Genomic DNA, 26,927 nt, shown 5'->3' with positions numbered 1-26,927 from the left:
TCGAATAACTGTAGGAGAAGGGGATGACAGAGGACGAGATGTTGGACAGTGTTCTCGAAGCAACAAACATGAGTTTGACCAAACTGTGGGAGGCAGTGGAAGACAGGAGTGCCTGGCGTGCTCTGGTCCATGGGGTCACGAAGAGTCGGACATGACTAAACAACTAAACAACAACAACAATAAAAAAGATGGTATCTTACACCATCTAAACTTGCCAATCTTTGTTGGAAGTGTTTTGAGGCAGAAGACTCTCTGGTCCACATGGGGTGGCAATGTAAACACTCCAAAAAGCATTGGGACACGGTATATGAGGAATTAAAAAAAAAGTTCAAATTTACATTCTCTAAGAAACCCAAAGCCTTTCTACTGACCATAGTAGGAGAGGAAATACCTAAGAAGGCTCAGAATCTGTTTTATATGCAACAGCAGCCGCAATAATTGTATATGCAAGGACTTGGAAGAAGGAAAGCATGCCAACAAAAGAACAGCGGCTACTCAAACTCATAGAGTTCGTGGAAGGATCTTCTTGAAAGGAAAATCCCTCATTGAAGCAATCGCTATAAAGAAAATAAATACAAGGAATAATTGGAGTATATATAAAGAGCTTATAGAATTTGACGAAGGAAAAGTGGTACTCAGGAAAAGAGAAGATCTGCAGGAATGGATTATGGGCTGGTTTCAACACCATTAGCTGCACAAGAGGTTCAAAGAAGATAAACTGAAAGGATTTTTAGAAGAAGGGTCGGAATTCGAAAAAGCCCTACTGGGAAGCAAAGAGAAACTAATATCAAAATATATAAAATTATCCTTGAGTGGGAAACAAAGGATGAATTGATGAAAGCAATAACACACTGGGCAATCAACATAGGTTATAAGCTCACACTGTCAAGTGGATTCGAACTGCCAGCTTTCTGATCAGCAAGCCCAAGAGGCTCAGTGGTTTAGACTACAATGCCACCTAGTCCCTTATGTGGTGGAAGTGTAAGTTGGCAAAACAACAACAACAACAACAACAACACACCCTACTGGGAAACGGTTTATGAAGAACTAAAAAAAGATGCTCAAAATAACTTTCCCCAAAAGACCAGAAGCCTTCTTATTAGGAATAACAAATGTTGATATTCCTAAGAAGGTACTCAATCTCTTCCTTTATGCCACTACAGCTGCAAGGATACTATATGCACAAAAGAGGAAAGAACAAACAATCCCATCAACAGAGGAATGGCAAAATTGACAGAGTACTCAGAATTAGCCAGCAAGACAACAAAAATTAGAGACCTACTTTTGAACGTGTGTGTGTTTTCTCCTTGCTTTGAAGGCAGAGTGAGGGAACGGGGAAATGCCCTTGCAGTGCAGAAAAGCTGTTTTGCTGGCTTGGGAAGTCAGGAGGAGGAGAGAAAGCTGGGCATGGAGGTGGAAGCAGAGTTTGGGAATTAGAAGATATGTCTGCTCAGAAGCTAATCCCACGGAATTGCCACAATAAGAAATGACAGAGCAGCTGAAGTGGGAGTGGGGGCGGGGGCAGGAATTGTGTATAGCAGTGCTTACATTGCTTACAGTGCTAACCTAACTGTGCCTCCTCTGAAGTAAATCCACTGAGTTCAATGGGATTTATTCCCAGCAATTTATGGGTTCCGTGGCCATAGAGGAAACAGCTCTTGCCCTGAAGTAAATCGCTCAGTTCAATGTTCAGTGGAGATTGCTCCTGAATGAGCATAGAATTACACCCTTAAATAAATAATCTGATTGCCGTCCTTTAATGACTAGAAATTTTATCAATAAGTATTACGGTATCTATAATAAATGTGCTAAGTCTCGTGTTAATGTGTCATGGGACTCTGGTTGTTTTCTGCTATAGTGTAACACTGCTCCCTTTCAGGATAATACAGTGGTACCTCAGGTTACATACGCTTCAGGTTACATACTTAACCCGAGGTACCACTGTACTTAATTCGTTCCGGAGGTCCGTTCTTAACCTGAAACTGTTCTTAACCTGGGGGACTTCCGGGTTAGTGCCTCTGGCAATGGCGGATTTCCTCTGATCGGGAGGAATCCGCTTCGTGAGAATTAGGGTCTGGACCGCCGCGGCGAGGCGGAGACCCATTAAAAACCACAGGCGGGAGAAGCCTGTGGACGTGGGATTCGGCTGGCACCTTTCACGCCTCCCCTACTCACGGGGAAACCTGGTTTCGGGGATCCGGAGCGACGTGGGGTGAATGGCGTGGTGCTTCGAATCGACTGCTTTTTTCACGGAGTGAAGCCACATTGCTGTTGCCGGAGAGCGCTGACTTTTTCCTGTGGACAATTGGATTTTAAACAACTGCTTGTGAGTAGAACGGAAAATTGGACTATGAAATTTTTTAATTTGGCACCGAAGCGGGAAGGTCTAAACAGGAAGTCCGCCTTCCGCTTTTGTAAATAGATTGAAGCAAAGACATTGCAAGCTAGAGTCTGGAAAGTCGTCTGTAAAGGATTAAATTTCCATCATTTAAAATTACTAAACCCCCTTGGAAGCAGGAGAAGAGGGGGGAATCTTTTTAGACTGTTTAAACCTGCAGAAGAGAGAGTAAAGAAAGATAAATTTCCACCGTCTTGAACCTGGGAGCGGGGTGTCAGGGCGGACGCTTTGGGGAAGTTCATTGACTGTGGACAAACATTTTTGACAGATAGTTAAAAAAGAGAAACATATTGATTCCAATGTTACCTCTTGCATTTAAAAGAAACAAAATATCTGAAAAAGGAAAGGAACTTTGTTGCTAGATCTGCTTTTAAAAAGACGGATACAAATAGAAATTGTTTCCCCTAGAGGGAGCTTGTGAAACGGTTATTAGAGTCGATCTGGGGAGCTTTGCAGCTGTAGAGATTAAAGATCGTGGGACCAGACTTTGACCTTGAACAAGAATGTGCCTAGAACAAACGTTAGTGCTTGCTCTTTGCAAGACAAGTGCTTTACTGGAACAGCTACATGAGAAGATGGATTTGATGACTGTTGCAGTCGGACATTTTGGACAAACAGTGAATACCTATATAGAACCCACTCAGGAATTAATCCAGGAATGTGCTTTGACAGATCAAGTGGTGAAGAAGATAAAGGAGGAGGTTGTTCCTGAACCTCAAGTAGCAGAAATGGAGAGAGCTGCGGCCCTGCAGGAACATAAGTTGTTGGATCTGACGAATGAATCTGGAGAAAGCCAGATTTGGAGAGATGGAGTTCTGTTTGGCTTGGAGATGGGAAGCTGGATAGATCCCCCTATGCAGGGATGTTTTGACCTTTTCAATTTGGCTTTGGGCCAGGGGGAGTTGGGAGTTGTGGGGGCCCTTAACTTTGGAGGGACTTTGAAACATGCCTCTAAATATCATATGGATTTCAGTGTCGACTATGGAAAATGGGCTGACTTGTCGAGAAGGGACAAAGATATTGTCAAGTTGGAGTCTCCCCGAGAGAAAGGAAGGAAATTAAGAATAAGATCAGCAGAAGACAAAGTAAAGTACAGGTACAAACATGAAGAAGACCTGCGGAAGGGACATGGAAAAGACTTAAGAGCCTCGGATAGAAGGTCACCAGGTTGATGGACTAGATGGATGGGATAGAAAGGACTGACAAAACCCGAGACCAGGAAGAAGAGACGATGGATGAAGATTGGAAGAAAGTTTTAAAAATTTATTTAGAAAATTATCGTAAAATTAATGAGTACTAGAAAAATGTTGGAATGAAATTATTTGGCTTTGGTAGAAATGTTAAAAAGAATTATGTAAGAATATGTTATGCTTAAAAGAATTAGGTATAAATAAGATTTAAGTTTTAAGCTTTAGGGTTTTTTATGGTAAGATAAGGTTAAAATAGATTAAGGTAATTTAATGACAGAATATTATGAAAGATGGAAAGGATTTGCTGAGATAATTAAGAACTAGAATACAAAAAAGGGAAGTGTGAGGAGGTCGATGAAATAAGTTAATGGAAAATAAGGATTTGGGAATATTGGATTTGTTTTTAAATTTTTTGTTTATTTTTGTTTTTTGATTTTGATGTGTTGTGTGTTTTCTTTTTTTGTTTTTTTCTTTGACTTTGGTTTTTATTGACTTGTATTGTTCAATTGTTATTTTTGTCTACCTTTTTCTTTCTTTTTCTTTTTCTCTCATTTTTTTCTTTCTTTCTCTGTAATTTTAAATTCTCAATAAATATCATTAAAAAAAAAAAGAAACTGTTCTTAACCTGAAGCACCACTTTAGCTAAACCTGAAGCACCACTTTAGCTAAAGGGGCCTCCCGCTGCTGCCGCGCCGCTGGAGCGGAGCACGATTTCTGTTCTCCTCCTGAAGAAAAGTTCTTAACCCGAGGTACTATTTCTGGGTTAGCGGAGTCTGTAACCTGAAGTGTATGTAACCTGAAGCGTATGTAACCCGAGGTACCACTGTAATAGGGTTTACATCCAAAGATGGGAGCGCTGGATTTTATCTGTTTATTTATGTGGTATGCTATCATTCAGAGCCAAAGAACAGCCTATTGGAATATGAGTAAATATTTCTACATGTGCCTTGTGATCTTCAATAAATTGATGTATGAGTGCTTGTAGAGTTTTGTTGAATACTATCCAGATTGAGAGAAAAGCCTCAGGACGGAACACTGTTCTAATTGAGACAAGATTGAGGTTTACTGCGTGCTACACGCTGAGAGAGAATTTTATGAAGATGCTATATAGGTGGTATTTAACACCATCAAAACTAGCAAAAATGTATAGGAACACCTCAAAATGTTGTTGGAGATGTGGAGAGGCAGAAGGCATGATGCTACATATGTGGTGGAACTGTAGAAAAGTAAAGGAATTTTGGGAAACAGTTTACAACGAACTCAAAAAGATATTAAAGATTACCTTTGCAAAAACAAACAAACCTGAAGCCTTCCTTTTAGGCATAACAGACATGGATATACCAAAAAAGGTGAGGAAGTGATTTCTCTATGCCACTGTGGCAGCAAGAATTCTAATAGCTAGAAACTGGAAAGGAGATGTAACACTGACTAAACTGGAGTTTGCAGAATTAGCAAAAATGATGGAAAATTAAGAGACTGGACTGAACAAACATTTATGAGGGAACAGGACATGTATACAAAGTATCTCAGAGAGCACTGCAAAAATCTGAACTCGTTGGCAGGCCTGGAGTGACTTCTGTAGGAAAGTAGAAAATTAAGAGAACTAAGATGTATTATTATTGATAAAGATAAGTGCGACAAACCAAAAAGTACTAAGGAACCTTGGTGGGGTGACGGGAAGTCGCCATAGAAGATATGTATTATGAAACTATTGTATCTTTCTGTAATGTGTTAAAGTGTTTTTGTTGACTGATTGTTTTCTTTTTGGAATCAATAAAGCGCTCTCTCTCTCTCTCTCTCTCTCTCTGAAATTTTCTGCAATCAAAAGAACAAAATTCACCTGGCTTTTAAATCTGCTGAAGACAGGAAAGTGAATGCACGCTGGCCTTAACCAAGTTGTAGTAACAAAGGCAGGAAAGCACAGAGTCATTCTTGGTATGTGTCAGGTATGAGCTGTGAATGCTAGCTGAGACAAGAGTCCGGGAACCCAGCCATATTTACAGAGTTTAATTGGTAGCTTCAAAGTATTTACAGGAGTTCAAAGAACGACACCATCACGCTCAGTCAGTTGCTTTGAATGGCTCTTTCCGCTTCTTCCCCCAGCAGATCCACCTCCTAAGCCCAGCCCCCCTTCTTCCTCTGCTCTGAGAGTGGCTGGTTCCCAGAAATGGCCCTCCCCTCTCAGATTCATTGCCTCCCGACAGCCCTTTGTCTCCTTCCTCGTCAGAAGAAGAGCAACTGCTAATTAAAGGCACATGATCTCTGTAAGTGCCCATTCTCTCCCCCCTCTCCTCCTTCTCTGCCTCCAATTCCCTGACAGTATGTCTATATTTTTATTTGTTGAATGCTGAATAATCTTATAGTCCACATACAAAAGCATCTTCTTAGCCATATACAATGTACCATACAGTTAGACTGGTTGTATAACATTAGGGCCAAATTACATGCTACTTTTATGCATAGTTCCTAATGATTTATCATCTGGTTGTTATTACCTGTTATTATCCTCACCTCAGATCATGCTTTATATCCCTGCATTTCCCATTGTTGGTATTTTTTTAAAAATAATGTTTATTAATTTTCCAACCGTTTAAACACAACAAAACAAAAAAACAAAAAAAAAATAAAACGAAACAAGACACAAACCATTTAAAACACAAAACAATTTCAATATCTTTTCTTTCATTCCCTTATTTCCACGACCTCCTCACACCTCCCTTTTTGTATTCCACTTCTGTTAATTGTTTCAGCAATTCCTTTCCATCTTTCTCTGTTTTCTATCCTATAATTATCTTAACATATTCTAACCTTATTTTTCCCTTTAATACTCTATTAATCTATTTATACTTGATTCCTTATAACATTTCTACTAAAGCCATATAACTTCATTCCAACATTTTTCTAACATTCATTATTTTTACAATATTTCTGTAAATAGTCTTAAACTTTTTCCAATCTTCTTCCACCAACTCTTCTCCCTGGTCTCGGATTTCTGCCAGTCGTTTCCGCCAATTCCATATAGTCCATCAACTTCATCTGCCATTCTTCCCGAATGGATAAATCTTGTGTCTTCCAGTACTTCACAATTAATATTCTTGCTGCTATTGTTGCATACGTGAAAAAAGTTCTAGCCTTCTTTAACACCAATTGGCCAACCATGCCCAGGAGAAAGGCCTCTGGCTTCTTCAAAAGGGTATATTTAAATACCTTTTTCATTTCGTTATGAATCATCTCCCAAAGTGTCTTAATCCTTGGGCATGTCCACCAAAGGTGAACTCTAATCCTCAAATTCGTCTGTTTTTCTTTAAGTTCAGTCATAGCAAGCGTCAACTTATGTTCATCAAATTGCCTCTGTGGGGCTGGGGCTCTCTTTCTCTTTCTCTCCAGTTGTGTTACTTTACATTCAGCAACAACAGCTTTTTCCCTGGCTTCCTCCGTAGTTTGCCGTATCAAAGTAGGTTCCTGTATCAATTTCTGGGTGGTTTCTGTATTGGTATTATTTATACTTTCTGTATTTAAGTTAATTTTAGTAATTGAAACATCCACTTTCACATTTATTGTGTCCATTTTCCTGTTAAGCTGATCCAGTGAGTCATTTATCTTATATAATGCAGCCACTAAAGCCTCTTCTGTCGACATTCCTCTTGGTTTTAAATATACTGGTACAAAGGCAGCAACAGAAGGAGCAGGGGGGCCTGATGATGGACCTCTCCTGGATTGTTGCCAAGTCCTCCCGGACCTTAATGTTTTGTCAGCAGTTGACTGGTCTGTTTTTCCTCTTCCATTTACCATAACACTTAAAAGATTCAAGGTCAGTCCCAGAGTCTCACGGTTTTGAACTTGCAGCTGGAAATTCCCCTAGCCCAGCTCTTGTAAAGCATCCGGTTTCAAAGGCTTCCACTAGGGGGAAACAGTTTCTATTTGTAAAAGTCAATAGTATCCTCTTTTAAACAATCCAAAATTAGTTTCAAATTAGTTTCAATTTTCAGTTACTTTTACTCCTTTTTAAAGCAGCCGGAGACAGTAGAAACAATGTATTTCTCTTATTTAACTAGCTGTCAATGAACGTTCTAAACGCTGTCAATGAACATTCCAAAAGACGTCAGTCCTGCTAGCAGCCCGTTTCCAGGGTCAGAGCGGCGGTGTTTTAAATCTCATCACTCTCTCCCACAGGCATATTCAATCTGCAACTTCCCCCTCTCTTCTCCTGCCTCCAAGAGGGGGTTTAATGTTCTTTACCGATGGAAATTTAATCTTTTACAAAAAGCTTTCCAGGACTCCAGCTTGCAACTTCATTGCCTCAGTCTATTTACAAAAGGGGAAGGCGGACTTCCTGTTTTGAACCTCCCCGTTACGGTACCAAATTAAACTTTTAGAAATCCAATTCTTCCGCTTCAGCTCTACTCACGGGTAATTACTTTAAAGTCAAATTGTCCACAGGAAAAGGTCAGCGCTCTCTGGCAACAGCTATGCGGCTTTGCTCCGTGGAAGAAGCAGATGATTCGATGCACCGCACCGCTCACCCCACGTCGCTCCGGAGCCCCAAAAACCGGGGTTCCCCGCGAGTGGGGGAGGCGCAAAAGGTGCCCGCCGAATCCCACGCTCACAGGCTTCTCCCGCCTGTGATTTTAATGGGTCTCTGCCTTCGCCGTGGCGGCCAGACCCAGATTCCCACGGAGCAGATTCCTCCCAGTCAGAGGAATTCCGCCATTACCGGAATTAACTCCTAAACTGTAGTTAGTTGATTCTGATTTTGAAATTTTATATGATTTTTATTGAATGTTTTTACATATGATTGTTGTAAAACGCTCTGATATTTTTCATGAATACTACTGTTTTATGAAATACATAAATATTTTTAAAAACTGCTGTTCCTGGTTTCTGCTCTATAGTTGCTTTTAAGGTTGATGCTTAGATTGCTAGATATACTAAGCTTGGAAACATCATCTAGGAATGGCACAAATCTGGAAAGGGGCTGGATGAACTGCTAGGGCAAATAATCTTTCAGTCTTGGGCCTTGGATAGTTCTCAGGAATGCGAAAGGTGAAATGCTGCAGGAGGCTGGTGAAGAAGAGGAAGAGCTCTAGTTTGGCCCATTGTTCTCCAGGGCAAGCATGACGACCTGTGTAAAAAAGATGCATAATACTTTGAGCATGAGATCAGGAGGAAGGACAGCACAGAACCCTCCCATTCTCTCTCTGAAACTTCAGTTCTAATCAGCTCATGTTGATTTTGAGCCTCTCCGACCCATGCCTGTGCTTTTAAGGGCTTAAGTCAGTCCATATTCTCCTTGAAATGCTAAGGAAAAAAACTGTTTTGGTTGTTTGGTGTTAACTTATGTGACACTGAAAAGGGTGTGAAGACGAAAGCAGAGTGGGCAACCTGTGGCCCTTCAGATGTTCTTAAGTTCCTCTTCCCATCAGTTGCAGCCAGCCAACATGAGCCTACACATGAGTCTCTTTTCAAGGCAGCTGATTATGGAAAACTGCTACTCTTGTTACCATGTGGGAAAGAGAAAGGAAGATAACAGGACAGCTTGCAACCTCTCCCCTTATACCTCAGCCATTCCTCTCTTGGATTTACCTAGAGAGAAAGGTAGGAAGGCCTCTCGCTTGACAAACTGCCCATTTGCATCCAGGAAGTGCTCTGGGTAGAATTCATGTGGCTTCTCCCACATTGTCTCATCCTTTAGCATAGAGGACAGATGATTAAAGACGACAGTCTCCTAAAATGGCAGAGAAACCAAGAGATTAGAATCCAATGCCAGCTTTATCTCATAGTTCTTTTTCTCAAAATGAAATGCATTATTATAATTATTATTATTAAATGTATTATATTTATGAAATTTGTATGCCACCCTTCATCTGGGATCACAGTGCAGTTCACAACATAAAAATACAAAATACATAAAAGAACAAACCAAACCAGTAATCCAACTCTCAAAAACACAGTTAAAAGAACATAGAATGTTAATTGCCCTGAGGCCTAGTTAAAGAGAAACATTTTCTCCAGGTGCCTAAATATAATGAAGGTTCCTGGTGAGCCTTCCTAGGATGAGCATTCCACAAATAAGAAGCCACTGCAGAAAAGGCCCGTTCTCGTGTTGCCACAGTCTGGACCTCTCATGGAGTAATGTAATCACCACAAGAAATAAAATAGAGTTTTTATCTAAAGTTTGCTTGGTTTACAAGATCTAATTCTTGTACTCATGAGGTTATCGGTGGGAAATGTTCCTGGCTATGCAGTGAAGAAAATGGATTGTTGGATTGACAGGTGGCACTTCAGCTCGGTACCATAATGTCCTGACAGGTGGTTGAGCCATATGATCAAGCCAATGAGGGTGACCTGGTATTGGGGGGGGGGGGAAGGGCCAGATCAGCGGCAGCTTGGGAACTGAACTGGGAAACCTACTTAATTTGGCTTTTCTTTAGGATGTCCCTATTTTCATCGGGGAAATGTTGGAGGGTATGGAGTCATGTGATCCCTGAGCCAAGATGAGTAACAATACAACTTTTAGAAGACATCTGAAGGCAGACCTGTATACGGAAGTTTTAAAATATTTAATGTTTTTAAATATGTTGGAAGCTGCCCAGAGTGGCTGGGGCAACCCAGTCAGATGGGTGAGTTATATATAAAACTATTGTTGTTATTGTTATTATTATTGTTATTATTATTTTTATTATTATTCCAGCTCAATTGACTTCTGCTACTGTGAGCATCAAGATCTCTCACATGCCTCTTTATAAGTGATCAACCTAGTTCTGATGCAGCAGCAATGGTTTCCTTTTCTACAAGTGTGTTTTTCAGGGTCTGTACCTTAGGAATAATGAACTTGCCGATCTCAGTATCTCTGTGTGTCGTATATGGAGCTGCAACAGGCAAAATATCAGCACAACGTTGAATTTCATGTATCACAGCGCAAGTATAAGGCAGTTTCAACTGATCTTCCATCACAGGTGATCGTACCCTGCCAATCTCTTCATTAATTTCTTCTTGGACCCTTTCTGGAAATATTAATTTAGGAGTATTAATGCATTGCATATGTATCCTAATCCTTCCAATTCTCCAAGCTGATTGTAGCATGTTGTTTTTTACGGTTTCAACAGGTTTGGACACTATGAATTTTAACGCCGAGCAGAGATTTGAACTTGAGTCTCCAACCAAAGGTCTGCTGAATATCCTTAAAATAACTCAAATATTGATTCAGTCTTTAGTGGGTGGTAGTTTTATCTGATCCTATGAAATGCTGAAAAACAGCTGAGTTGTATAGTCAACCTAGCTTCAATTCCACCACCATTTGCTTTGAGAAAGGTGAAAGATGCAAATAGATCAACAGCAGCATACAATATAAACCAAACAACACTGTGGGGAGCACTCTGTAAACTACTTAGAGGTTTTACTTACAATTAAGTGGTATACAAATGCTGTTAAATAAAAGAAAGGGTAGTGTTCAACTGGGAACAGGAGATGGACCTGACAGTAATCAGGTGGGCAGAGATGGAGGGTAGACTAAGCCAGAAAACCTGGCATGGAGAGACATTTTAAGCTCTCTGCCTTGCTTACTGGGCTCTGGGAAACTCCTGTGTGAGCTGTACAGGCCTTTGTAAGATCTTGCAAGATCTGAAACAGCCCCATGAGATCCTGTGCCAGCTTGGAAGATAAAATTTCTCATGTGGCGGTAGTTACCGGAAGGTTGTTCTGACTATAAGCAATTTCGGCTTTACATGCTACCAACACAAAACTTATCCCTCATAAAAGACATGATCCTACTGTATTAGGCAAAACAGCTTTGTTTTCCAAGTGCTTGGGTTCCAGTTGCTTTGCTTCTACTTTGGTTCATTTTATCCTTGCTGTTATTATTTATATACTGATTTCTTAAGCCACTCCTCCTCCTGATTATTTTTGAATCCAAATCAGATATAAAGCAACTGCACAGCCCATGTAGCTAATTCTGCTCATTCTGCTGGACTGTCATCTAGCCTTCAAAAAGACAGATACCTCACAGGGTCTTGCATTTCCTCCAATACTGATCACTTACTCTGAACCTCAGGGTGATCGACCATGTTCAACAGTCCCCAGAGCAAGGTGGAAGAAACTGTGTCAGTACCAGCCCCAAACAAGTCAAAAATGATATTGATAAGGTTTCGTTCATTAAAACTGTTCTCTGGTTTCCCTTTAGCCTGAAGGAAATGGAACAAGTTGGTCACTCATGTGGAAAAAGCACAATATTATGTCATGTTTGTGAGAGAATAGTGTGTACTAATGATCTTTGCCCTTGTTATCAATAGTCTGCAAGATATGTATCAGACCAAAGTGAAGTGAATAGAGAAAAAGCTGCTCGGTTCCTTGAGAAACAGTGGGAAACTAGACATTTCCAAAAACTAGACATGGCTGTTGAAAAACATGGCAGCCCCCACCCCGAAGTAACATCTAATACAACCTAGCTCTTGTTTTGGCATAATTACACTGAGAAATCACCCCTCTCTTCCCACCCCACCCTCCAGTTCCAGAGAAACAACTGCTTAACATCTGCCAAGAGGCATCATAACTGCATGCACAAAGACAAGCTTGATTCCTAAGGCCACATATGCCTTTGTGCATGCATGGCTCAGCACCCAATATTACTAAAAGTCTCTTGGAAAATTAGACCTGAATTGTGCAGGGCTGAATGTCCCACTACATACTGAATTCCATCTTCGGTTGTTTGGTGGCAAGCAACACCAGTGCAAGGTCTGAGGGGGCTCTTGGTGAAGTGCCCTTGACTCCCCCTGAGCACCACTCTTGCTGACCCTGCTGGAAACTGTGCTGGGTGCAGGGGTGCCAACTTGAATAAAATATGGGGGGAGGGGACGACGACAAGTAAGCCCCACCCTGCACAATTGATTTCAAGACACAGCAAGTGCAGAAACAAAGGGCTGGGTTAGGATATCACTCTATCTGCGTGCAAGTCCTGAAAAAGCCCCAGCAGAGAACTCCAAACTGGTGCATGTAAGTATCTGTGGGGCCTCTGTATGGCCACTACACAAGCTGAGGCAGCACATGTAGTAGGGATTGTTGGAATCAGTTGCCGCCAACCTGCCAGCCTCCACATGTCTTGAGGGCAGATGGAAACTGAAGTCCAAAATATCTGGAGGCTGGCAAGTGGGTGAAAGCTGAGTGCAGAGAAAGTGAAGCTCCTCCAGCCATGCAGATGGGCAGAAAGAGAGTGAAGGAGCCCAAAACTGTTTGCAGGTGGAAATGCGACAGAGTGAAGAAACACTTCTAGAAGTCATTTGTGGAAACTGAGGGTACAGCCTTTGTGCTTTGTGGGGTTTGCTCTCACCTGAAGGAGTATCTGTTGGCTTCTGGTACGTTCTGCTTCTATATTTGTAAATAAAGCAAATATCACAGGAACTTCAACACTCCAGTGCTCTCAAATTCAAAAGGAAACTATGCCCTACTACTCTGCCCTGAGAACTCACCTCTCAGAAGCAGAAAAAAAACTTTGAAAGCCTAAATGTTTGAACCATTTAATGGCCGCAGACCATTGCTCTGAATCATGCAGCACTGAGATGTGGACTGCAGGGGAAAAAAGGGAGGACTCTATAATTTTCCTTCCTCCTCACAGACGTTTTCTTCCTCTGCTTTCTTACAAAGGAGGAGAGCTGTCTTGCAGTTGTACAGGCATAGTCTAGGTGGCACAAATTCTAAGCAAAAGTAATCAATCCCAAGGCAGAAGCTACAAAAGAAGCCCCAGAGGTTCTGAGTCCATAAATGTCTCCCCACCTTATCCATCTCATCCAGAAATGCATCAATCAAATCTCTTGGAAAGGTGGGCTCTCTGGTTTTCTTATGTTCATTCACAATCTCTCTTAGGGTAGTGCTAACTTCTTCATAGCGTTTCTGCAGTTCACGATGAGGTCCAGGAAAACGGGAAAACCAGGATCCCGCAACAATAAGCTGGTGTAGCAGAAATCACAAAAGGGAGAGACATCACGTTTTCAGATACAGAAGACATTTCTTAGATATTTCACTTGAAGGGAAATTGCATTCTAGTAGGAAGTTCCCAACTAGCTACTTCTTCACGCTTATGTGGAGATTCTTTCCCCCTGGCTTCTTTCCCATTCCTCCCCCAATTCCTGCATTTGGTACATTTAAGGACTCTTGTTTGTTCCTATAGTTCACAATATAATGCCCTCTCCTTAGCCATAATTGGGAGGGGGATGTTAGGATATTCAAGGGTCTCTGGTAATAATTTCAATAGGCAGGCAGGCTAACATAGGAAGGAGAAGGCAGTTCCTTCAAATATCCTATTCCCTAAACCTAAAGGGCTTCCAAGGTCAAGGTAGTGGAAGAAGTGCTTCACATTCCCCTGATGCAGAACTTTCTAGTGGAGTCAATCTCAGCCTGTCTGGGTGATGAACACTGAAAGGGAGCCCCAGTTGCAAAAGAAAAATTGGAAGCTCCCTTAAGCTGTTGATTGTTCATTTGTAGCTGCATGATATCACATAAAACACCAGGTGGCAGGCGGGTAGCAATGGCCTCATGGGCCAATTTGGGTCACGTGCTAGGCGGAATTAGGTTGATGGGCTGGAGCGTTCTCCGCATCTGTCAAAATACTAGTGGATGCTACTTTCTCCCATTTTATGTAATCTGATATGTTTATTATTTTGTTTATTATCATTTTGACATCCTCCTTTTGTTTATGCTTATTAGTAACATATTGGCAATTTTTTTTAATTAAAGGAATTGTTGTCTTTCTAATTTTCTTTTTAAAGTTGTATTATAGAAGGGTTTATTTTGCCTCTAATACTTTTCAAAAACCACCTTTGACTTTGATTGCTTATGTTCATGTTTTAATCTTCCTGTATTTGTCTTTAGCTAGTGTTCTTCCCCTATCCCGTTTTCCCCTCAAGAATTCCAGGTTTTAGAGATATTTTGAAGGGTAGTCAAGGATGTGGTACCACACAAAACACACAAGCACAAGTCCTGCCCCTTTCTATGTTGACCCATCAAACCCCAAATTGCTGTTTCCTTTTAATACCCAGACAAACGCATGACGGCACCTGGGGCAAATTTCTGGTTACTTCCTTCAAGATCTCCTGAAGCAGATGCATTATTTTCAGGAATTTCTCATCACTGTATTCAAAGCGGCCACCAAATGTTAGGGTGCAGATTATATTACTAACAGCCCTGTAGATGAGGATTTGTGGATCAAAAGGAGAACCTTGATGGGATGTAAGAACAATGAACAGATTAGAGGTATGTCATCATATATTGCCCATTTTTCATTCTAAAGCCATTGTTTAGGCTAGCCTTCTCCAATGTGGCGTCCTCCAAGTATCTTTGGCTTCAACACCTATCGGACCCAATCAGCACTGCCAATGGTCAGAAAGGATGGAAGTTGTACAGCAGTTTTTGGAGTGCAGTTTTTGGAGGTTGATGTGGAAGTCTAAACAATAAAGAAAGCCTTCTGCCAGTGGTTCCCCGCAAGCACAGTCCCAAGCGCGAAGAAGCTACTTTTCCATAATGTAATCCTATATGGCTAGGGACTGGGTGTGAGCAGAGCCAATTGTGTGGGTCTTTCCTATGGAACTGGCAGTTCCTATATTGTTGCGCCATTCACAAAGCACAGAAAAGTTCCATTAAAGATACAAATTAACAAAGATAAAAAGATCCAAAAGGTGTGGCAATCACATGCCACCAAGAACTACTTATTCACCCCTCAAAAAAAATATTAATTCCTGAGATCCTTTGCCACATAACACAGTTGAACAGCTGTATACCTCACAGCATCTAATCACCCCCACATTCCACCAATCCTTTCTCATAGCAGCCAGAACTGAGGAGGTCCTAAAGGAGAACTAACCATGTTGCTGTCAATACTGGCACATGGAAAAGAATTTGAAGTTCCCCAGATTCAATGGAAGAAGGACCTGACCAGTTTTGCATGGCAGGCGGGGAAAGTCCAGAATTAAATATAAAATCCTTACTGATGACAAAAAGGGGGGAGGCTTTTCGCTACCAGACTTGAAGTTGTATTATGAGGCGGCTTACCTAGTATGGTTGAAGGAAGGGATTGAATTGAAAAACACAGGAATCCTGGACCTAGAAGAACATGATCTAAGGAATGGCTGGCATAGCTAGCTATACTATGGCAAAACAAAAGCACACAAGGACTTTTTCAACCATGTAATAAGAAATATGTACAATGTATGAAGGAGATACAGAGATCTCCTGGAAAGAAAAACACCTCTGTGGATATCACTGACAGAAGCAGTGGCTGTCAAGAAGATGAATATGGGAGACAAATGGGGAACCTATAGAGATCTGGTGACCATCGAAGAAGACGAAGTAGGACTTAAAGGAAGAGAAGAAACTTCAGAATTTGTGAGTGACTGGTTTCAATACTTTCAAATTAACAAACTATTTAAAACAAACAACCTATTCCTCTAAGCGACACCAGTGGCAAAAATAGCATACATGAAAAGGTGAAAAGAAAAGGCAAGACTGACAAAAGATTAGTGGCTGTTTAAACTAAGAATTTATAGAATCAGCCAATATGACAGCTACAATAAGAAATATGGATAAGAAAAGAAGAAGAAGAAGAAGAAGAAGAAGAAGAAGAAGAAGAAGAAGAAGAAGAGAGTGGGAATTACTAGAAACATATTTTTTAAAGAGTGGAATAATGTTAAATATACAAGCAGGGATAGATTTATGAACATCAGCAAAAAAGGGTAAAAGGAGATACAGTGGTACCTCGGGTTACAGAAATAGTACCTTGGGTTAAGAACTTTGCTTCAGGATGAGAGCAGAAATCGTGCTCTGGCGGCACGGCAGCAGCGGGAGGCCCCATTAGCTAAAGTGGTGCTTCAGGTTAAGAACAGTTTCAGGTTAAGAACGGACCTCCGGAATGGATTAAGTTCTTAACCCGAGGTACCACTGTACAGTATATAAAAAAGGGAGGAAAATATAAACCAAGGAGTTGCAGCAAAACAAAATGGAAATTTAGGATGTCAAGGAAAGATAGGCTGGGAAGTCCTCTTATGATAGGAAATAACTAGAGATGTTTCATGGCTGTAATAGATAATTACCATTGTATTAGATGTTGTATTAGAGGCTCAAAAGAGCTGATGGTGGGGGGAACTAGAATAGCACAGTGAAAGAAATGAATGTTTGTAATGGAAAATGCAAAAATGAAGGCAAAAAAAGACATTCAATTTTATCATTTGTTTCTTGAATTGATATTATAGATGTGTATCAAACTACACCTGTCACCCAGCTTACCAATGCCAGGAAGTTTGTGTTTCACCAGCAACTGCATTGCCAAGTGTCAATGGAACCATGACATTTTTATGTATCTCTCTCTGTTCTTCTTGAATTTTCTTTTTGTCTGACCTTAATTCCCTCCCACCACTGTGTGTTTATATTGACTGCTCATTTAGGTTTGCACTCAGTGCATCCCAGAAAGAGGAGACTAATCCTTGAAGGCATATGCCATAATAAATTTTGCATTCTTTATAGTGCTGCAAAATTATTAGTCATCATCTTACATGCTTCAAAAATGAAATATGAGAAGATATTGAGATGGGAATGAGCTTTATAGAATCCTCTTAGCGTTTTTGCATCAAATGAGATCCCACAGCAGGAATAATGTCCCCAACAATGAGATGTACCTTCTTTGGATTTGAACTCAGAGCACAAGTATCCAGCTTCTTCAGACACTCTTTCTTCAAGCGTTGGCTTCCCCTTCCCAAAGTTCTTGAGGAGGGAGACAAAGAATCGCCTCTGCTCCCTCCAGCCATTGTCGCATGTTGCTACTACTATTCCTGAGGTTTGTAAAATAAAATAAATACGCATATAATGTAAAATAATATATTATTTAAAATAAATATTAATTTATATATTATGTAGAATAGGTTCATGGCAGTTTACCATTTGTCTAAAGAACTAGTTAATTCTTTGCATTTGTTATTGTTTGTTGTTGTTTTTAAAAATGAAGACTAGTAGTGTCCGCATTAGATTGCTGGCCCATTCTTCTGGCCTTGGGAGTCCATAGACAACGGCAGAGACTGAACAACATTTGCTGCCTGCCATCTTGTGCTGACAGCCAGCCAGCAGGTAGTAGCTGTCCTGCTCACTTGTATGATTAACTTGCAAATAAATCTTCAAACGCTTCTAGTCCACCTTCCTGTCCCTACCTCTGTTAGCTGTTTACAGCTGACTGAAAGAAGAACGAACTCCTCAAAAATCTCCCTGACATGTCACATGAATATGTATCTTCTCCCAGGCAATGGAGTCTTTCATTTACAACCTGAAGTGCCATCCTGGCCCACTTGCAGGCCTGCTCACTTGCTGCTTGTTTCTCCTACTCTCCTGATTCTTTTCTTCCATCATTTTAATGGGAAGGGCAAGTGGGACAACAGAATTATCACACTGGTGTACTTCTCTGTTGTTTCTAGATCTCTTGAAAGTGTGTTCCATCCTCTCCAAATTCTCCCTTCTTCAGCTACTTTTGGATGTGAGGGGAGATGGGTCACAATCCTACTGCATATTCAGTCCATCAGGGTATCAGCTATACTCACCTCCACAATTCTTTCCACGGTTTATTAGATTCAGCAGTGGAACTGCTGCTCGGTCAACAAAGTTCTCAGCGTTTTGTCCCAGGGCCTCCTTTATCGTCTTGAACCCACTCAGGATGACCATATTTCGCCATCCAAACTGCAGAGAGATGACTGGTCCAAACTTTTTTTCCAGCTTTAATCAATAGGAAGGAAAGAGAGAAAATTATCCAGGAGGAAAGGACAATAAAAGTAGGGAAGGTATAATGTTGCAGTACAATATATATGGGAAATTCCAGAAAGCACAGACATATTTCAGGCTTGAGGTGTGATGGGATGATGAGCTGCTTGTGCGTAAAATCGTATCCCCTCAGAGTTTGTTCAAGTCCACAAACCTCTGTCTGTGACGGAGCCCCTCAGACATGGCTCCTCTAGTCACTAGCAGATTCCGACAGTGGTTGCTTTCGGAATCGCTTCCAACATAAAAGCTCCTTAACGGAAACACGTCTTCTGGACTCTCTGCGTGACAGTTTCCGGCGAGGAGTGGGTGTCCCTACAGGAGGTCCTGAAACCTCCCCACTGTTTTCGCTGGAAGTGTCTCTGAGCCATCTCTCCAGCTCACTTTCCCTCAGCTCACCTCCTCTCCCCCTACTGGTTCCCTCTTCAGCTGCTGAGTCTCTCCCAACCTGTGTGAGCCCCTTCACCTCCCTTCCTTCCGATGGCAGTTCCCTGACATCCACCTCCCCTCCAGGGCCCCCTTCACCCCCTCTCGCCCCCTCCTCTACGGGCGGTGAGGAGGCAAAACCCCGGAATGAACTTCCTTCATCTTCCGATGTCTCGAACACTTCTCTCCACCTGTTGCGGTTCCTGGTCTCGAAGTACTCCTCCTCCTCAGAGTCCATCTCCCCTTCCCCTTCCGAGTCCGGGAATCCTTCCAACTCCTCCTCCTCATCGGTGGTCCCAAAGTATTCCCTCCGGAACCTCTCCACAGGCTGAGGTTTCCTTGGGAACCTTTGATGGAACGTTTCTATCAATACCTCGTCATTGATATCTTCTGCCATTACCCAAGTGTTTTCTGACTCCGGTTCTCCTTCCCACGCTACCAAATACTCCACCTGATCCCCCTTCCACCTGGCGTCGAGGATTTCTGCCACGTGGCTGCTGCATTCTCTTTCTTCTATGACCGGTCCCCGAGTGGCCATCCCTTCTCATCCCCCCCCATACGGTGACAGTAACGACCTGTGAAATACTGGGTGCAGTTTCATGTGGTTGGGTAACCGGAGCCTGAAAGCCACTGGGTTGACCTGTTGAATGACCTCAAAGGGACCCAATCTCCTGGGTCTTAATTTCTTACAACCTCCTTTGAACGGCAACCCTTTGGTTGACAGCCACACCCTATCTCCCACCCTTATGGTTTCACCTTCCCTTCGGTTCTTGTCTGCCTGCCTCTTGTATTCTTCCTTCGCCCTTTCTAAGTTGAGTTGGAGCTGACGATGGATTGCTTCCATTTCTTCTACAAAATGCTCGGCTGCCGGGACGCTCCATCTCTCCCCTTCTCCCCCTGGGAAAGCCCTGGGATGACACCCATAATTAGCCAAGAAGGGGCTCATCCCTGTGGACACATTCTCGGCATTGTTGTAGGCAAATTCCGCCAGCGCCAACTTTTCTACCCAGTCATTCTCTCTGTCATTGACATAACACCTCAGGTATTGCTGGAGGACCCCGTTTGCTCTTTCCGCCTGCCCGTTGGTTTCAGGGTGCCGGGCAGTCGAAAAGTTGACCTCCACCTGCAGTAAGCTCATGAGCTTCCTCCAGAACCTGGAAGTAAATTGTTTTCCTCGGTCTGAGACCACCCTCAATGGCACCCCGTGCAACCTAAAAATGTGTTCTACAAATAACTTCGCTGTCTCTTCCGCCGTGACTGCATGCGAGCAGGCTACAAAGTGGCACATCTTTGTTAGTAGGTCTACCACCACCATGATGGCTGTTTTCCCCTTGGACTTCGGCAGATCAGTCATAAAATCTATCGACACTGCCTCCCAAGGTCGTTCTGGGGTTGGTAAGGGTTCTAATAGCCCCGCCGGCGCCCGCCTCTCCCCTTTGGCTCGCTGGCATTGCTCGCACCCTCTTACATACTCCCGTACATCTTCCCTCACCTTAGGCCACCAAAATTCCCTGGTGACCAACCACATGGTTTTGTGTTGTCCAAAATGCCCCGCCGTGGGGCTGTCGTGCAACTGCTTGAGTACCCTCCCCCTTAAGTCTCCTTCAGGGATATACAGTGCCCCTTTGTAATACAAAGCTCCATTTCTTTCCTCGAAACCCCCTGGTTCCTCTCCCTCACCCCTAAGACCTCTGAGCTTATTCTGGGCGTATTCATCATTCTCTGTTTCCTCTACCAGTTCTCTTTGTCCCACCAATGCCGCCCCACACACCCAGCGGTCCTCTGGAATGACATGTCTCTCTTCGGGTGCTCCCTCCCCCTCCAAATATTCAGGTTTGCGAGAGAGAGCGTCCGCCCTAATGTTCTCTGGGCCTGGCACGTAACAAATCTCAAAGTTAAATTTGGAGAACTCCTGGGCCCATCTCACTTGCCGTTGGTTGAGCACTCGTGCCGTCCTCCAATACTCTAGGTTCTTGTGGTCAGTGCACACTTGCACCTTATGTTGTGCGCCAATTAGCAGGTGCCTCCATCTCCGGAACGCCTCATGAATGGCTAGTAGTTCTCGGTCATACACCGTGTAGTTCCTCTCGGATTTGTTCAGCTTTCGCGAAAAAAAGGCACACGGTCTCCACTCTGACTCCTCCTTCCCTGGCTGCAGAAGCACCGCCCCAATAGCTCTGTCTGATGCGTCAGTTTCCACTCTCATCGGTTTTTGTAAATCCACATGCAGGAGTTGCCTACAGGGAGCTGTGCCCCAGGGAGTAAATTGATTTGACAGTCAAAGGGTCTATGCGGGGGTAGTTGGTCAGCTTCCCTTTCGCTGAAGACGTTGCGGAGATCTGCGTATTGTCGTGGTACCTTCACGTTCTCCGTTACTTCAGTCCCTGCTAGGGTGGCTTGGGCCCCTGCCAAACCCTTTCCCTCTTTGCAGTGTTCTAAGCAATGTGCTGAACCAAAAGAAACCACTCTCTGATGCCAGCCCACCAGCGGATCATGTAACGCTAGCCAGCTCATCCCCAATATAATGGGAGCTCCTCCCAAGGTGGCCACATTAAACGCTATCAGTTCGGTGTGCCTTGCCACCTTCATTATCATTGGGACGGTCTGCAAGCTGACTTCTCCTCCCAACAGCTCCCTGCCATCGATCGTGGTCACCTGCAGGGGGTTGCTTAAAGGGATCGTCTGTATCTGGTGTTCAGCTGCAAACTCTTTGCTCATGAAATTGCAGGAGCTGCCTGAGTCCAACAGCGCCTTTATCTTTAGAGGGTGTCCGTTTGGCAGCTCTAGCGCCACTTCTATCACTAGGGCGGGTTTAGGAGGTTCTGGCGTGGGCACTTTCACTGCTCTTTGGCCTGGCTGCTGTGCCCCGACGGTGGCAGCCAGGCGTTGGCTTTTACTTGCTCCGGTATTTCTTCCTCCCTTCCCTCCACAGCTCCCACCATCCCTTGCCATTCCTTCCTCTGGGGGCAGACTCTGGCAAAGTGACCTGGCTGTTGGCAGAGATAGCATTTCCGGGCGCCTTTTCCCTCCTTCTTTCCCCCCTCACTGGGCTTTGAAACTGCGCGCGCGCGCGCTGTTCCGATTTCCATCGGCTCTGCCGGCGGGAAAGTTGGCTCTGGAATGTCTGGAATGCGGAACTCCTTCCAACGTTCCCCCTTCCCTTCCCGCCTCTCCAATGCTCTCGCCTCCTGGCGCGCTCCTATGGTCAGCGCAGATTTGGTCAGCTGGTCCATAGAATCCGCCCTGGGGCCCCGGGAAAGTTCGTCTTTCACAGCCGAAGAAAGCCCTTCTTCAAATAGCATTTGAATGGGTTCCGCCGATAAGTCCCACCCCAATCTGTGAACCAGCATGGTGAACTCAGTCCAGTACTCACGGACAGATCGGCTCCCCTGTTTGCAAGCCATTAACTGTCTGCACACCACTCCCTGTTCAATATCGCTGGAAAACATCAGATCCATGGCGCGAAAGAACTTCATCGTGTCCTTTAGGACGTCACTATTCTCTGCCATCAGGGGTCTAACCCAGTCTCTCGCCCCCTTTTCAAGATGCCCAATCACGAAAGCCACTCGTGATTCCTCGTCAGGGAATTCATCAAACTGCAGATTGAGGGCATATTGCATCTCTGTCCGAAAGCCATGATAGTCTTTGGGCTCCCCCCCAAACTTCTGCACCAATCCTGGTACCTTTCTGGCGAGCTGGGTGGCTTTCCCCTTTTTGTCTGCATCCTGAGCCCTCCTCTCCTCAAGCCTCGCCGTCTGCAGCGCTAGCTGGACCTCCAACACCCGGTACCTTTCTTCCAGGCTTGGACCCGCTCCAGCTCCTGCTTCTCCGGTTCCGGCTGGGTTGCTCATGATGCCTTCTCCTGCACAAGCTGCTTTCAAAGACTGTCGGAATGCTGTGATGGGATGATGAGCTGCTTGTGCGTAAAATCGTATCCCCTCAGAGTTTGTTCAAGTCCACAAACCTCTGTCTGTGACGGAGCCCCTCAGACATGGCTCCTCTAGTCACTAGCAGATTCCGACAGTGGTTGCTTTCGGAATCGCTTCCAACATAAAAGCTCCTTAATGGAGACACGTCTTCTGGACTCTCTGCGTGACAGTTTCCGGCGAGGAGTGGGTGTCCCTACAGGAGGTCCTGAAACCTCCCCACTGTTTTCGCTGGAAGTGTCTCTGAGCCATCCCTCCAGCTCACTTTCCCTCAGCTCACCTCCTCTCCCCCTACTGGTTCCCTCTTCAGCTGCTGAGTCTCTCCCAACCTGTGTGAGCCCCTTCACCTCCCTTCCTTCCGATGGCAGTTCCCTGACATGAGGTGTTTAATCAAAAATGTTTAATCATTTCCCCAGAATATATATACAGAAAGACTAGTTTTCCCAGTGGGGGGGGGGGGGAGAGAGAGAGAGAGAGAGAGAGAGAGAGAGAGAGAGGAGCACCCAAGGATATGATAAAGCAAAAATGAACATTTCAATGAGAATTAGAGATACCGAACTACAAAACCATTTAGCGCAAGCTGATGTATTTCCCACACTTGGGACAAACAAAATGACTCCAGCACGTCCCAATTATTTGTCAAACTTGGTCACCCCCAAATTTAGAAAGGCATTTACGCAAGGCAAATTCATTGTATTGCCATCCGCACTATTGGAAGGCAGATACAAAAAGATTCCCCATGGGAAAATCCAAAAAGCACAAACTAATTACAAGCTTGAAATGTTTCAGAAAAATATTCATTTCCCCAGAATATGTTGTTGTGAGTTTGTTGGGGGCGGCCAGATCCCCCTAAATTCTTTAATGTAGTAAATGTTACAATTTAGCCAATTATTTTGAGTATTAAGGGACGATTTCAAAGCAGTCCAAAAATACAGGTTATACTGTACTAATTTTCCTGTGGCAGCAGCAACAGCAGTGCTAGCAAAGCCCTTTGCTTCCACCTATGCCCTCTTTGCATTGCTCTGGGAAGGGAAGAGGTAGAGAGCCTCACTTGGTGGCTGGGAGGCGGCAGGGGTGGTCAGACACTGGGGTTGCTGTTGTGCACGCTACAGACTGCTTCCTTTTGGCTGAGGAGGAGTGAAAATGCAGCATGTAAACAAAGAAACCCTTGGGGACTTTTAAAAATGGTTCATAAAAAGACCAATGTAACAACGCAATGCCAAACTTAAAGGAAAGTTCTCCTTACTACCGTAATCCCAATTCTCTCAGACTAAAGCCATCACTGTAATGGTATTAGTGTCCTGGGCAGGCCATTGAACATTGGTAGCAGGGCTGTGTCAAAATTTAAATCTCTCTCTCTCTCTCTCTCTCTCTCTCTCTGTGTGTGTGTGTGTGTGTGTGTTTGCCAATCTGCATCAATTAATGAGAACAAAAACTGTAGCGGAATATTGTGCAATATTATGGAGGGGGTCGGGATTCTAGTACAGCCACTACCTGCCCTGTAGCTTTAGGCTGAAGAACAGGTAATAACTAGCTGGCTAACTAATTAAATAATACCAAGAGCTTGGCTAATGCATTCATTCAGTAGCATGCAGTGTCCTCAGAGATGGTGCAGCCAGTACTTACATCCTGAACAGATTTGTGTGGGTTCTTTACATCTAGCAGTAGCAAGTTCCCAATGAAAGGCAGAGGGGTGGGTCCTGGCGGCCAGCGGCTGCTTCTCTTCCTCCGCTTGACATAATCAAGCAGCAGAGCAAGTAGTAGGAGAGACAAGGCCAGAGCTGGGAGGTTGTTGTGGCAGCAGGAGAGTTGGCTCCCCAGCCAAGAGATGGAAGCTGCAATCCCAGCCATTCCCTCCGCTTTCTCTCTCCCCAACTCTTGCTCAGCAGACTGGCGGTGTTCTTGCCTCTGCTGGTTTCTCTAATTCTCATTTGTTCTCTTTTATTTATTCTCTGCTTTGAATCACTGTAGGAACATGATGTGCCACTATTAATAGGGTTTTCTTAAAAGGTATACAAGGGCTTTAATACTGCACAAGGTCTGAAAGTCCAGTGTACAAGTGAAAAGTTCAGCTAATCGAATTGAACCTTCGTAGATCAGATAAGGAAGGTCTTCACATGATAGGAAGTTGAATTTAGGTAAGTCATTGAACCTAGTAGAGAATCCTCTGATAAGGATTATACAGCTCTGATAGATGGTTTGGAAGACGATCACTTTCAGAGAGATATGGAATACACGGATGGTCTTGGATTCTGGTCAAGGATAAGAGGGACATGGATCAACCACCTTCCAACATGTGTCCAGCTGAGTGCATAAGCCCCTCCTTTTCAGTTTTCCTTTCTGCCGTGCTCCAATAGGCAGTACTTCAATGGAGTTCTGCTGTCTCTTATAATGGCATTTTTGGCATCCACCAAACTTCTACTTGACTATTTCTTCTTTATTATTATTAATGCATTTTCCATTGTTTGGTACATACATTCTATGAATATCTTTATTTGACTCATAACTCGCAACTTCCCCATCAGTCCCTCCATGGCCTCTGATTTATTCCTTATTATGCTGCATATCCTCTTACACCACCCATTATCAACCTACCCATTATCCTATTTGCTGCTTACAGCTCTCACATGGTCATTCCTACTTGAAAGTTTATTTATACCTCTTTAGATACTCTCCAGTGTTTCTGTAGCACCCTGCTTGTGGTTAACGTTTAGCTGGAATGAAATATTCAACGCAACAATAGAGAAATTAAAATAATAATTTATTTGTCAGACAAATAAATGAGAGACACAGTGGTATATGGTTACCAAAGCTCTGCCCACTCCAGCCCTGATGGCCAGCACTTATATTTCCTCAGCCCAGCCCCCTTGCTCCTCCTTTGGCTGCCTCTGTCCAATCAGCCTGGTTGAAATTCCTATTGGCTGTTTGCTAGAACCAATCATAAAAGATACACCCATTTCCTATTACCTTTTATGGGAGACAAAGAGCTATATTTCCTTCTATCCATAAATGGCAGACAAGTAGCCATATATCTTATATTTGCCTCGACCAGGCACCTTAATTACCAATAACCTTTGGCCCCTGCTGCCCCTTTATTCCAAAACAAATGGCTAAAACAGATGGCTCATGGTATTAAATTTTGTCTAAACAGAGATCTTGGGTTCACCTTCTCACACACCATCAATGAAATAAGAATCTAACATAAGAATCTAACATTTCTTACTTTCTAAATCCTTTGCATAATTACATTAAGCCAATATATTTCATACATAACATAGATAGATTTTTAGAAGGAAAGGAACAGTTTCAAAGTAAAAAGGGAACAGCTTCAGAGAGAAGCCTCTTCAGTTTACAACTCCCTTTTCCCAGCCAGCTGCTGTTCCTATTAGCTCTTGCCCTTTAACCTTATGAAAATATGGCTGAGTCTAATGGGAGGCACCTGGCATTATTTTCTAATAAACAATAAATTTTACTATTTACCAATTCTTAATTAGTGTTTTTGCAGCTTGATTGTCAGTATGGTCAGTATGATCTTTGCTCCCAGCCTGTAATTCCCTTTTACAACTTTGAGGTACTGCTATAAATCAGGGGGGCCCTGTTCAAGGGGATAAACAACTGCCAAAGTACTTAGCCAGCTGCTTTATGCCTGGCATGAAACATACAAACATTTACAAATATATCTTTTAAGCTCATTTTAAAATACAGGCCTTGATCAGATACCTCATTTCCACTCCTTCCTTATCTTTGTCACTTCTTGATATCTTATTTTTGCTGTCATCGTAGCTAGCTCCACATACTCTATTTAAACTGCCACTCTTCTTTTGCTGGGGTTTCTTTCTCTTTCCATATTTATGCATATATGATTCTTGCAGTGGTGGTTGCATAGAGAAAGAGACAAAGTACCTTCTGGGGAATTTCGCCATTTGTTATTCTTAATAGGAAGGCCTCTGTTTTTTTGGGGGGGGATGTCATCCTTAAAATATTTTTTAGTTCTGCGTAAATCATTTCCCAGTACTTTCTGGCCTGCTTACACAACCACCACGTGTGAAAGAAGGTGCCCTCTATCGTTTGGCATTTTCAGCATAATTTGGATCTTTTTAAAAAACATATTTAAGAGCTTGCTTGGGGTCAAATACCATCTATACATCATCTATAGATTTTCCTTTAGTGTGTAGCAGGCAGAGAAGTTCATTAGGCTTTGCCCTCGGG

At 43.2% G+C, this 26,927-nt stretch overlaps 1 protein-coding gene across 1 annotated transcript; it reads right to left on the bottom strand.

Annotated features, from left to right (window-relative positions):
- Window positions 1-8,339: 8,339 nt before the first annotated feature.
- On the bottom strand, window positions 8,340-25,174 carry LOC308457751 (cytochrome P450 2D14-like). The gene is made up of 9 exons (XM_080971912.1): window positions 24,345-25,174; window positions 18,153-18,324; window positions 17,244-17,396; window positions 14,634-14,794; window positions 13,354-13,527; window positions 11,627-11,768; window positions 10,405-10,592; window positions 9,172-9,313; window positions 8,340-8,710 (listed from the first exon to the last, which is right to left on the bottom strand). Exons 1-9 carry the CDS (start codon window positions 24,567-24,569, stop codon window positions 8,532-8,534), a joined length of 1,536 nt encoding a protein of 511 aa, XP_080828038.1. The 5' UTR covers window positions 24,570-25,174; the 3' UTR covers window positions 8,340-8,531.
- Window positions 25,175-26,927: the final 1,753 nt, after the last annotated feature.

The sequence above is a fragment of the Podarcis pityusensis genome (genome assembly GCF_964106645.2).
Source record: "Podarcis pityusensis genome assembly, chromosome: 10".
Lineage (NCBI taxonomy): Eukaryota > Metazoa > Chordata > Lepidosauria > Squamata > Lacertidae > Podarcis > Podarcis pityusensis.
This window is presented reverse-complemented; position numbering and strand designations above follow the sequence as displayed.

What these genes read in the sequence shown, in the direction of transcription:
- LOC308457751 (XM_080971912.1), bottom strand. Translation starts at nt 24,569, where the DNA reads ATGGCTGGGATTGCAGCTTCCATCTCTTGGCTGGGGAGCCAACTCTCC. An exon ending in TGAGTTCAAATCCAAAGAAG is followed by an intron (nt 14,795 to 17,243) that starts GTACATCTCATT and finishes CATCCCATCAAG; the next exon opens with GTTCTCCTTTTGATCCACAA. An exon ending in CGATCACCCTGAGGTTCAGA is followed by an intron (nt 10,593 to 11,626) that starts GTAAGTGATCAG and finishes TAATATTTCCAG; the next exon opens with AAAGGGTCCAAGAAGAAATT.